Source organism: Durio zibethinus, chromosome 1, assembly GCF_047325235.1.
Source record: "Durio zibethinus cultivar Kanyao isolate XHJ-2024 chromosome 1, ASM4732523v1, whole genome shotgun sequence".
NCBI classification, from domain to species: Eukaryota; Viridiplantae; Streptophyta; class Magnoliopsida; order Malvales; family Malvaceae; genus Durio; species Durio zibethinus.
Genome location: NC_143162.1, coordinates 38,472,885 through 38,486,385, shown reverse-complemented (window position 1 = coordinate 38,486,385; position 13,501 = coordinate 38,472,885). Strand labels below are relative to the sequence as shown.

The window sequence follows — 13,501 nt, the reverse complement described above, 5'->3', positions numbered from 1 at the left end:
AGACTTGACAATTTAAAACATAATACATTGATACGATATGAATACGATACGAATAAATGATATAAAAATGACATGACTTAAAATTTTATTAATAATTATATCTAGGTTTAATAAAATTATAAAAATATATTTTATATATTCATATTAATATAAATTATAACACTTAATTTTTTATAAGATATGATATAAATATATAAATTTTAATACTTTACATGACATGAATATACGAATCGTTATGTCTATAAAAATTCACCAATCTAATATGCAAAATCTTTTTCAAAATCCACTTACATCTCAAAGGAAAAATAAAAGGAATTGACAATAAAAAAATTTAAATTAATGCATAAGAAAACAAAATTTAAATCATAAAATTCATATATTTTAAAGAATAAAAAATAAAAAAAGCAATCAAAATATGTTATCAAGTTCAAACTTCACCAACAGATATAAAATCACAGAGGCCATAAGAGGTTATACGTAAATAATTAATTAATAAACTAAATTACAAAAATAAAAAAGCTCAGATAAATATCCTTACATTTATAATCACTAAAGATCCATTTAGCATAAGTAATTTGCTACCTTAATTTAGTTAGCATAAGAAAATTTATGAAAGTATAAATATCTGAAAATTTTAAATTTAAACAGAGATATATCTACATAGCTAATCAAATCTAAATCAACTAACTGTAAAAAAATATATAAATCAAATAAGATAAAATTTTTAAATTTCAAAATTGTATTAGAATTTAATCTATAATAGCTAATATGGGCAAGAAAAGGAAATTAACTTTTGAACTAAAAAAATAAAATATTTATATTATATTATTTAGACATTTAAAAATATTAAGATAATTTTTGGATGATAATTAAGATGTATGGATAATTTTTTTTAATTAAATTTAAAAACAATAAAATAACAAGTGATAAACAATAAATTAAATTCTTTATAAACGCGGTATATTTTTAAAATATGAATTTCGTAATTTAGATAAAATAGTTGAAAAATTAAATTAATTTAAATTTTTAAATATTTTAAAATTTAAGTAATAAATTGAAGAAAATTATTTTGATATAATTAAAATTAAATTATTATCTTATATGTCAAAAATATAAATTATTCACGTAAATATTTACAACACATACCTTATCAAGTATCTATGCATATTGTAATTATATATATATGATTATAGTTTATACATTATAGATGGGAAAATATCAAGTTAAACAAAAAAAAAATTATATTTTATATATATATTTAATAATTGATTTTAATAAATTTAAAAATAACAAATATAAATAAAAAATAATTTAATCTCATGTTTTTAAATTTATTAAAAAATATGAATAAAAAAATATAAAATTAAAAAAAAATTACACTAACTTATACATCCCATTATAGATAAGCCTTTTTTTTTTTTTTGGTTAGTGACAGTAATAAATACTAGTAATAATTAAGTATACACTTTAATTTTAACTCTCAACTTAAAAAAAAAAAAAAAACTCTTAAAAGTGGCTTTGCGATCCTATTTCAAGCCTGCACATAGTTATGTTCGTTCCATAACGCACGCGGTGAAAAACGACGAATTATCAACAAAAAAAAAAGGGGGAAAAACGATGACAAAAATTGGGTGCCAAACATACACCGTAACAAATTGGAAAAGGAAGATTCTTAAAAGGGAAATTTTGGTTAAAGTAATTAATTACACAAAGGGTAAAGTCCTGTCGGAAATGGAGGCGGTGGGCTGACGCTATCGTCCGGACACAGAACATGTGGGAACCAGCTGTGTTGTGTAAATAAGTACAATGCATTTGGTCGCTTTGCAACCTGTAATAAGGGTATATATATATATATATATATATATATATATCAATTTTTATAAATTATTTGATTTCGATTTCATAAAATTTGAACTAAATTGAATATTTTTATTAAAATTAAATAGTTTAATTTATTAAGTTATTTTAATTGAAGTTTTATATTTTAATATATTTTTTTATTATTTTATTTATATATAAATTTAAATTCAAATATAAAAATTAAATTTATTTTTTATTCAATAAGTTAATTAATTGAATAAACTCAAATAATTCAGTTTTAATTTAAAAATTAACTTAAATTTAAAAATTAAAATTTCATTAAATTCAAATTAAATTTTTAATAATAAATTTCAAATTAAATTTAAATTCAAAATTCTCATTATATTAACCTAATTCAATTTGATTCAATCATTCACTGTAACTTTTGCCAACTTTTGCCGATCTCTTTCTTTTCTTATACAAGTCACTACTAGTAACGCCACCACTAATCTAACATGGGTCAATTTTATAATTTTTGAGCTTGAAATAATGAAAATCATTCTTTGTAATTATACAAATGATTTTTATTTCATTATTTTTTTATTAAAATTGATAAAACTTAAAGTGTAAGGATAAATTTTATCATTGATTCCATTATTTTTTTTTCAATAATTAACGAAAACAGAATTTTAATGATAAAATTAAATGAAATTGGAAGTATAATGATTAAATTTAACAAAATTGAAATAAAATATCAAAATTCAATATTGATCCATAATACAATTTATATTCTCTACTTAATTAACCATTATATATATATATATGTTTTTGTCATTCAAAGGGTAAAACCTTACATTAAGAGAAAAAAAAAATGTTGAGATTCAAATTCTGATGTTGATATGTTTTTTAAGTTTATTTTGATTATTAGATCAAGTAATTAAAAATTATTATATATATATGATTTGATGTTTCATTGAATCAAAATAAATGGCACGCACGCAGGGGCTCAGCCATACCTATAAATAAATATTTATATTTATAAAATATTCGAATTAAATTAAAGAAATTTAATTTAACTTAATTATTGTGGAGTTTGAATTAAAATAATTTAAATTATCAAATGAGTTAATTTTAAATATTTTAATATTTAATTCAAATAATTCGTTAATTTAATTAAATTTTTTATTTAAATATATATCATGATATTTTCTATTAAATATAATGTCATATATTATATTCTAATTTTTTATTTTATTTTTATTTCATAATGACATTTTCTTCTACATATAATATTACTATTATATTTTTCAATTGATTTTGGTTTTGTTTAATTTCTTTTGAATTATAAAATATTTTGTGATAGAATATTATAATGAATATTTTTAATTGACCTAAAATTTGAATTATAGACTTACTCCTAAATAAGAAATATAGATAAATTGTTTTAATTGAAAAATTTTGATGATAAAGTGGAGTGAGAAATTTGTCCCATAACAGTGCAGATGTGGGGAAAAATCCAATCAAAGGCCCAACCCCAGAAAATAAAATGGAAAATGAATGTCCTCCAGTCCAGTCCACGTGGTTTGTTCCTCCACTGTGATTGGTGGTATGGCGCGAACGCAAAAAATTGACGCGACAAGAACAGGATTGGTCCACGTCATGACTTTTGTGTTCATTCTTCTAAAGAATCAAAATAAATACCCAAAACCCAAATGGCGAAGAAGACAAACTCGTTCGTCCCTTCGTCATCAAGAAAACAGAGTTTAGTAGAAGTAGAAGTTGATTAAATTTGGAGGCAAACTCAAGTACTTTTCCTCCGACTTTATCCATGATGATTTTTCTCTTTTTCGCTTTTAATTTTTAACAACAATCCTCTTCCTCGGTAAATAGCTAGTACAGTAATAGATTTCAACTTTCCTTTCTTTTTTTTTTTAATTTGGGTAATTATGGAGGGTGATCTGGACATGACCGGGGAAACCAATTGGGATAGCCTCTTGCTTGAGCTTGACTTAACCGATTTTGACAGTATCTTAGAAAATTCTAGTAATGAACCTGAAACAGTAACAAAACCGTCTCAGCCTTTGTCCACCCCAACTTCCCATGAAGATGCGGTGGTGTCTTCCTGGATCGGGGGAGATGGAGAAGGTTTTGATGGAGGACGATCATTTTGATGACAGGTTTGAGATTCAACCTGCCTCTGATGATTTTTTGGCCGATATACTGGTTGATTCACCTCTTAGTGGCAGCGCCAGCGGTGAGGTCATCGATGATTCTGCTGCTACCCGCACCAACATCGATAATGATGATCCCATTGCTAAGAAACAGAGAAGGTATTTATTGCTCTTTTCCCAATTTATCATCTTTTACTAATGGATATGGTTTATTAATGTCATTTCCATTCTTTTAAAAACTAAATTAGTAATATATTTTTTATTTGCCATTTCTTATTGTATGTCTAAGTCTAACTAATTGAAGATAATATATTAATTGATGTGGTTTTTTTAGGCAATTGAGAAATAGAGATGCGGCTGTAAGATCAAGGGAGAGAAAGAAGATGTATGTCAGGGATCTGGAGATGAATAGCAGGTATTTAGAAGTGGAATGTAGGAGACTGGTCCGCATGCTCCAGTTCTTCATTGCAGAGAACCAAGCTCTTCGTCTTACTTTGTATAAGGGTTATGCATTTGATGCATCCTCGGCCAAACAGGAGTCTGCTGTGCTCTTGTTGGGTATGATACGATTCACAATACCTTACTTCTATTTATATTATAATAAGAAGAAAGTAGTCTTCTTGTCTTCACAAATGTATTCTGGTTTACACCGTGTTTGGTAGGAAGAAATAGAAAGAATGGAGAAAAATGAGTAGATTTGTATCTTTCTTTTCTCTCCAAATCCAATTCTTACTGATGTGAGAGAAAAACACTCTTCAACCTAAATTAACAATTTTGTTCACAGTTATATCTCTAATCTCTTTTTTTTTTTTCCTCTATTTTCTATCCTTTGTACCAAACACAACAGGAAAAAAAATAATAAAAACTTCCTTTCCTCTTTTTTTTTTGGTCACATTTTTCTGTGCCTTTCATTTTCCTTCTTTCCTACCGAATATAGTGTAATTTTCTAATTCGAACACATGATGGGCTTGGGATATTTTCACCCTTCCCTCGTTAGCTGATGCTCGATTAGTTTTTATTTTATTTTATTAATCGTAGATGTATTTCAATGTACTTTATGCTTGCGTTAAAAATCAAGGAACTAAAACTAAATGAAAAGGAGTACTAGCATAGTGAATCACTTGTTCATGAGGCTTTGATTTAGTGACAAGGAGAAGGTCTTAGAACTTTGAGGTCTTAAGTTCAAATCTCACTGTGTGTGTTTAATTCAACTTTAGGTTGAAATTGTCTAGTTATATTCTAGTTTGTTTGATTATTTAATGATTATAGATGTAAGTAATTTTTTATTATGATTGTATCTTATAGTTGTAAGTTCGAAAAAAGTAATGCGCACAATTGGTTTCATTTTAACTTTAAAGTTTTTTCTACTACGTGCATAAACCTATTAATGGAGAAGTATAGATTTCAAAAGGAGAGTTGTTTTTTGGCCAAATATACTTCTTATCCATTAAAGATTAAAGGCTTAATGAACTTCGCTGGCCTTGGAGAATCTTGATGCTTTTTGTATTCTTGTTGCTTATTATGATAGCGTGGCTATGTATGATGGTTTAATCTTTTAGGTATGTTTAGTAGTTTTTATCTTTGTTGCTTTGCAGAATCCCTGCTGTTGTGTTCTCTGCTTTGGTTCCTGGGCATCATATGCCTGTTCACCCTGCCAATACTGCCCAACTCTCTTCTGGAGTTAGTTCCACCTGAAGACGAGGAAAGGATAGGTCCAGAAAGAGTGGCCCCAAGCGGGGCAGGAAGTAGCTTGGTGGGACATTCTTTTGCGAAGGAGATGCAGGGCATCGAGGACAAAGATGAAAGACTTTCGTCTTGTTAGAATTTTAGCAAGGGATTTGTTCATTTGTCTCCTCGATTTAGGTTAGGGGGATGATGAGCAGGTTTAATACAAAATTGCTGTTGGTGTGGTTCATATCGAGTTATTTTGTGACCCTGTAGTTGAATAAACAATAAGCACTCTTGGTCTTTGTTTTTGCCTTAAAAACTCTTCTATTGGCGTTTAGTGTGTTTGCATAAGTTAGAACTATAGAAATATTAATTTATGAATTGCCGCAGTTTCTTACTTTATGATTATAGAAGTCCAGTCCAAAGCCATTTTGTCCCAAATGGAATGTTAAGGTTGAATTTCAACTGAACTTGTTCGCTGTAAGAGCGCAAAAACATTGGAAGTGGAGGATTATGCTGCACGGGGAAGAACATGTAGACAAGCAGGTGAGGAGATAAGGTCTTGTGGTTTGCCGTGCGACGGGCGGGCAGAGATTGAGCACTGACTAGAAGTGAGAACTGACAAGTTACAGGATTGCCAAGCAGAAATAGATAAAGAATGGAGACAGGAAAGGGTCATTGGGCAATGGCAAATGGGGCCACCTGATTTTTGCGGATGTCGTTTTGGGGCATAGCTGGTTTCAGGAGGCGATGAATAAAAAGTACATTTAGGATCTAGTTTTGTAAGTGGTATTGGCTTGAGGATATGTACGTCTACTTTACAAGTCATTAACCTCTCGCGGGCGTCTGCTCTAAGATTAAAAATTAGCTGATGATGATTCGTGGAGGGTTTTATCCTTTTCTTGGTTTAGGTTGGAATTATTTGGAAGAGGCAGTGGTTTTTGCTGTAGAGACATTGGAATTTCTCAAAACCATTTGCCTCGACCCTCGGAAATATTAGTTAATATTCATGCGTGAGTAACACTGTGGGCTGCAGGAGATGGCCAGGGCACGCAACAATTAAAAATAGAAAAAGGGCCAATGAGAGTGAAGAGGGGGAAAATAAAAGGTGAAAACATGTCTGCAGTTGGCACTTGGCAATGGAGCGGGCGTTAGGTGGATAAGACTTGAGAAATACAGGCGTGTGGTAGCTTGGCCCTCGTTTGGTGAACGAGGGAGGCAGTGGGCTTCTAAGAATTTACAAAAATGTCCTTTTATTTTATTTTGGGTTTTGTGATAAAGAATATCCTTAAAACTTGTTAAGCATATTCCAAGCGAATTAATTTAGATTTTTGACTGTCTTCATTTTTAAAGTTTAGATCAATGTCTTGACAGAAAGGATTGTATAAACTATAATCATGAAATGGTAAAAATACTTCGATTTTAGTAGTAGTAGTATTTGATTTCATAATATGATGATGGGTGGGAGCTCAATTCCAACCTTATTATTATTATTATTGTAAGTAAAGGGAAAAGTAAAAATTCCTATAGAGGTTTTGGAGTCATGGGTTGCGGCCGGCCGCCGCCCATGGTAATTCTTAATTTGTCACCAGTAATAATGAAAAAAATAGTATGCAGTTGATGCCTCCTAATTATTTTATTCTAGAGATGCAAATTAGGGGAAAGAAGCGGTGGCAGTAGCGTAATTAAAAATCAAAAGGGCTAGGCGAAAAAAGATTGAAGAAGTTGGTTTCGCGCTGTCAGTCTCTCTCATAGTCTGAGATTTATAGGCCAAGGAAAACAACCCCAAACCAAACGCTATTCATACTCATATCTACCTTGGTCTTTACTCTTTACCCACCAAACCAAGAAGAGCAAGAGTAAAAACTACTGCCCTATTTGCTATTGCTGCTACCGATTAAATCAAATCACCAAAAACAAAGAAAGAAACAAAATGGACTCTGATTTCGGCATTCCCAGAGAACTTTCCGATCTTCAGAAGCTCCGATGTCAATACCAGCCAGAACTCCCTCCTTGCCTTGAGGTCTCCCTCCCTCTTCTGTTGCTTAATTTCCTCACGTCATTCCTTTGCTGCTTGCTTACAACTTTATAATCTATCGTTGGTCTTATATGTATATATGTTGAAAGTTCTCTGTTTATATCGCCAAAACTCTCCTCTTCTTTGCTATTGCTATTGCTATTGCTATTGCTTTTGCTAATCGGAAATCACGATTCACGCATCGCATCTTTCTAATCTATTATTTCTAGTATTTCCACCATTGAAATATCTGTTCTCCCTCATATTCATATCATTGTCATGTAGTATTTTTTTTCCTTTTTTATGGAAGTCATATAGTATTTCATTTCATATACTTATACAGTTACTGGTATACCCCTCAAGTTATTATACCTGTGCTGTACTGATGCTTAATGTGAAGACCCTCGTGACTCGTGCGCATGCAATTCTTTCTGGGACCAAAACCAACACTACTACTTACCATGCTTTTGCTGCCAACTAACACTTTTATTCATTCCTTTTAGGGTTACCATGTCTGTTTCCTTATACTCGTTTGCATTGCATCTCCATTTGAGCTGCTAGAGTCTACACGGTCACTTGCTTTCATTCTCTTTGCCTCTGCGCTTTGTTTCCTGTAATTTCAATATCATATACATAGATTACATGACTCACTATTCATTTGATGCTTCAGGGAACTACTGTCAGAGTTGAGTTTGGTGATGCCACTACAGCTTTGGACCCAACTGATTCTCACACCATTAGCCGTGCTTTTCCACACACTTATGGCCAGCCTTTGGCTCACTTTCTCAGGGCAACTGCAAAAGTACCTGATGCTCAGATTATAACAGAGCATCCAGCTATTAGGTGCTCATCATATCACACCATGATTTTTTTCCCTTCTACTTTTTGGGACATTTTAAAACCAATTGTCTCTGCTTGTTTCATCATTTTCTTCCTCCTTTCACCTTTTTGTGAAATTATTGGCATTAATTCATGGTTGCATGCCTTATTATTAAAAACATTTCCTGTTTGTTTAATGCCCAAACATTCTTGCATAACAGGGTAGGACTTGTCTTTTGTGGGAGACAATCCCCCGGTGGGCATAATGTCATATGGGGCCTTCACAAAGCTCTCAAAATCCACAACCCTAACAGCACTTTGCTTGGCTTTTTGGGTAAGCTGCATTCTCTATTTAAAGATGTTGTACCACCGGTGCCATAAGGCACATACAAGTACACACTCTCAAAATACATACATAATTATAAATACATTTTACACACTTACACGTCTATAAATAAATAGCCGCAGACCTATGAACTTATATGTATCTGTTCAAGAGATACTCTTTCTATTATATATTGATACTATATTGTGGTTATTTTCCTTGTATATTCCACTTGTGATGTGCTTTGCTTTTTTTTTTTTTTAATTTTGTCCATTATTCTATTAGAATACAAGTGTATGCTTTTTCTTGCTATACTCTGTGACAAGTGATTCTTTTTCTGGTTCTGCTAACAGGCGGCACTCAAGGTTTATTTGCACAGAAAACTCTAGAGATCACAGATGATGTTCTCTCAACCTACAAAAACCAAGGTAGGTGCTTTCATGAGGCAATATTATGTCAAAGTGTTTGGATTTCATATGGCTCCGTAATCTAACATGCTTTGATATTTGTTTGCTTGACAAGGTGGTTATGATCTGCTGGGACGAACACAAGATCAAATTAGAACGACTGAGCAAGTTAATGCTGCACTTACTGCATGCAATGATTTGAAGTTGGATGGCCTTGTCATTATTGGAGGTGAATTTAATTATCAAGATATTGTAAACATGTTATCGTAAATAACTAGAAGTTTCTAATTAAGAGTTATGTTTGCCTTGTAGGTGTAACATCAAATGCTGATGCTGCTCAACTTGCTGAAACATTTGTTGAAGCTAAATGCCCAACAAAGGTAACTTGCATGACAAGATTCTCTTTACCATTATGGTTATTTAGGTGATTCTACCTGTTTTAATTGGGGGTTTGCCACAGTACCTTGAATCGCATCTAATTTCTGCAGGTGGTTGGTGTTCCTGTTACACTGAATGGAGATCTCAAGAATCAATTTGTGGAAACTAATGTTGGCTTTGATACAATATGCAAGGTATCAATCTTAAATGTTTAGTAGTTTACGTTGCAGTAGTAGTTCAAGAAAATTTAAGGAGAAAACATCACCTTTACTGAAAAAGAAGAAAACCGGAGAACTATCGACTTCTGCTATTTGCAGTTTATGGATGTGGCATGAAATGACTGTGAGCACATTGGGGAATGGTAACTTCGGCATAGAGCACTATTGCCATTGATATGGGATTATTTTATGTCTTGCTTTTATCTTTTATATTATGCCATGCCTGATGTGCTCCGTGGTATTTTGGTATGGTGTTTTGTACCTATTCTGTTCAATTACATGCAGGTCAATTCTCAGCTCATCAGCAACGTCTGCACTGATGCTCTCTCTGCAGAGAAGGTATGTTTTTTATATCCTAAGATAGTATCTCCTGGGTGAGTGGTCACATCAATCTCTGTTGGCATGAGGGCATTCAAGTCCTGAAAGAAACCGGTAAGAGCAGTAGACTAGTCTGGTTATAGCGTTCTGTTGCCTTACCCTAGCTTCTTTTCTTTTTCAGTACTATTACTTTATCCGTCTTATGGGAAGGAAGGCATCGCACGTTGCACTGGAATGCACCCTCCAGTCTCATCCAAACATGGTCAGTGTCTGTTTGCTAGTTCTAATTTTTAGTTACAGATAGCATCGGAAAGATGTTTATTTTTCACTTCTTAACATTTGATATATATTTAACAGGTAATTCTTGGTGAAGAGGTGGCTGCATCAAAGCTAACTCTTTTTGACATAACAAAGCAAATTTGTGATGCAGTTCAAGCCAGGGCAGAGCAAGGTCAGATATTTCAATTTGCTTTTATTTCGTGTTAGCATGAGCTTGTTTGTCACTGTTGTTTCATGACATTGTGTGTTTGGACCAGACAAGAACCATGGGGTCATCCTTCTGCCTGAAGGGCTTATAGAAAGCATTCCTGAAGTGTATGCACTGTTGAAGGTAACTAATATTAAGCAGTGACTCTTCTCTAATTCCCTTCACATCCCTCTTACTCTCAAGGGAAGGGGTTTCTTTTTATTTGAAGCCTCAATGTCACATTAACCTATGCTTATATTGATGATGTTTACTGTAGGAAATTCATGGTTTGCTCAGGCAAGGTGTATCTGCTGAAAATATTTCTTCTCAACTTTCACCTTGGGCATCTGCTTTGTTTGAATTTTTGCCACCTTTTATAAGGAAAGAGGTGCTGGTTCTAATTTCCTTTACTTCTTAGTGTTTAAAAATGTGTATACCAGTTAATGAGCGTCATGAGTGATGATGCCATGTTCAATGTCGCAGCTTCTACTCTATCCTGAATCAGATGATTCTGCACAGTTGTCGCAGGTCACTAGCTTGCGACATAATTACTTTCTTATTACGAGAAGAATCTATCGAATCTTTCGAATAACTGATATCTGTTCTGCCTTCTACTCCAGATTGAGACAGAGAAACTTCTGGCGCACCTTGTAGAGAATGACATGAGTAAGCGCCAGGTAGGCAATAGTATTCCCCTTTAGTTTTATACCCCCCCTCTTTCTTTTTTCTTGTTGACACTGAACTAAACTTATGAAAACATTAAATGAGCGAACTAAAAAGAAAAACCATTACTCATCCCTAAGCGAGCACTTTCCAGATAAAAAGTTTTTTTCTGTCTGTCTCCCAGCATTTTCCAGACAACTCTTCCCCATTTAATCGTTTTAGTGCTCGTTTGATTGTTGGTTCTGCTTTTTGGTATTTGTTCCTTGTTTTCAGTTCATTTTTCATTTTTTTACTATAAAAAGCAAAAACACCAATTAAATGTACCCTTAGTGGGTTAGCAATTACAAGGGGAAGAAATTTAATGCTATCTGCCACTTCTTTACTCACTGATGTTCCTGTTGTTGTGAGCAGAAAGCAGGTACTTACAAGGGGAAAAAATTTAATGCTATCTGCCACTTCTTCGGCTATCAGGCTCGTGGATCCTTGCCATCAAAATTTGACTGTGACTATGCTTATGTGTGTTATCATTAAAGCGATGTTACATCTCCTTTGCCTTATGTTTATATTCTCTTTTTATTATTAATGATACATTTTCACAGGTTCTTGGACATATCTGCTATCATATTCTTGCTGCTGGTTTAAATGGTTACATGGCAACTGTAACTAACCTAAAGAATCCAGTTAACAAATGGCGCTGTGGTGCTGCACCTATAACAGTTGAGTTTTTTTTTTTTGTTTACTATAGTCCATGAAATGGGCATCAAAATATGAAAGCTTTTAATCACCATTTCCTTTCCCTTGCTGGGAGCACCATTCCCTCTTATATGCTACTCTTTTTTTTTTTTTCCTATGATGCTTTTCTTTGGTGCTTTCTTATAGGCAGTAGGCACCCACCCATTTTGTTTCCTTACATATATACTCTTTAAGGCTTGACTTTGATTGCATTTGGTAAACCTTAGGCAATGATGACTGTGAAGCGCTGGTCTCAAAATCCCAATGCCTCATCAATTGGAAAACCTGCTATTCATCCAGCTACTGTGGATTTGAAAGGCAAAGCATACGAGTAAGTGTCATTGTTTAAGATGTAAGTGAAGCAGTGGGGATTCTAGGTTTACAGGCACTCATTTTAATATGTGTATGGCTATGGCTGCAGGATGCTGAGACAAAATGCAACGAGGTTTCTGCTGGATGATATCTACAGAAATCCAGGACCGCTTCAGTTTGATGGTCCCGGTGCTGATGCTAAGGCTGTGACCTTATGTGTTGAAGACCAGGATTACATGGGCCGTATCAAGAAACTACAGGAATATCTTGACAAGGTGCGTAGTTTTCTGTTGCCATTCATTCAGTCGTCATAATTGTTGTTTTACTTGTATGCCTTGCATGTTTCATTCAACAGGTATTTATCTTTAATTATTTGTGCATGAAGTTATATATATTGCTTTTAGTGTGCGTTTCTGATTAATTGCAATTGCTATAGCAGTACCTTCCTCATAATATGTGCATATTTTTAGGTCCGTACCATTGTGAAGCCAGGGTGTTCTCAGGAAGTTCTGAAAGCAGCTTTAAGTGTAATGGCTTCTGTGACAGAGGTTCTCTCTGTGATGTCTTCATCTTCGTCAGCCGGACAGACAACTCTTTGATACTACAAGTTGCGAATACACCGGTCATTGTAATCGTGGTCTCATTATTGTTATTATTATTATTATTTTAAATATGCTATACTTTAGGCCTTAGGGGTGAACATTTTGTGATAAACTAATGGAGTTTCCCTCTTTCTTTTTCTTGTTTCCGAGAGATGATGATCGGAATTTTATCAGTTTTGTGTAGGGAATGATTATATATGGCAAGATATTGGCAACCATGGTTTATTGTGGCCTCGTAGACTTAAAGGTTATTATCATAAAAATAGCATCACTCGATGCGTCTGAGGATCTTTGATCTTGGGTGTTATGTTTTTTTGGTAGAGATGTTACATGCTAGGCCACAGTGCTCTCTCTCTCTCTCTCTCTCTCTCTCTCCATTATTATTATTATTATTATTATTCATCGTCATCATCATCATCATCGTCAAAGTTAAAACCATACTGATACTATTAATTACAGTTGAAAAGGAGGGAACGGGTAATTTAAGACAAGAAGAAAGTATAAAGGACAAGTAAGAATATATCCTTTTATCTATGTGCTTACTAATTGAATAAGTAATATAGCATAAATATAATTGCATAATTTTATTATAAAACCCAAAATCA

At 32.9% G+C, this 13,501-nt stretch overlaps 1 protein-coding gene and 1 pseudogene across 5 annotated transcripts; both read left to right on the top strand.

Moving 5' to 3' along the window:
- Window positions 1-3,599: 3,599 nt before the first annotated feature.
- On the top strand, window positions 3,600-5,976 carry LOC111312945 (bZIP transcription factor 60-like; annotated as a pseudogene). Its single transcript, XR_016326295.1, has 3 exons — window positions 3,600-4,130; window positions 4,306-4,529; window positions 5,567-5,976. The product of XR_016326295.1 is annotated as a bZIP transcription factor 60-like (transcript).
- Window positions 5,977-7,390: 1,414 nt separating this feature from the next.
- Window positions 7,391-13,191, top strand: LOC111312944 (pyrophosphate--fructose 6-phosphate 1-phosphotransferase subunit alpha). Of its 4 annotated transcripts, none has more exons than XM_089741691.1 (19): window positions 7,391-7,662; window positions 8,327-8,499; window positions 8,697-8,809; window positions 9,154-9,228; window positions 9,323-9,436; window positions 9,520-9,587; window positions 9,696-9,779; window positions 10,089-10,142; window positions 10,303-10,383; window positions 10,479-10,572; window positions 10,658-10,731; window positions 10,865-10,975; window positions 11,071-11,115; window positions 11,208-11,264; window positions 11,662-11,721; window positions 11,850-11,966; window positions 12,210-12,313; window positions 12,404-12,569; window positions 12,765-13,191. In XM_089741691.1, exons 1-19 carry the CDS (start codon window positions 7,573-7,575, stop codon window positions 12,891-12,893), a joined length of 1,809 nt encoding a protein of 602 aa, XP_089597817.1. In that variant the 5' UTR covers window positions 7,391-7,572; the 3' UTR covers window positions 12,894-13,191. The 4 variants fall into 4 exon arrangements, with proteins under 4 accessions (XP_089597817.1, XP_022769460.1, XP_089597822.1 ...); XM_022913725.2 differs by having other exon boundaries at window positions 11,662-11,766; XM_089741696.1 differs by lacking the exon at window positions 11,071-11,115.
- Window positions 13,192-13,501: the final 310 nt, after the last annotated feature.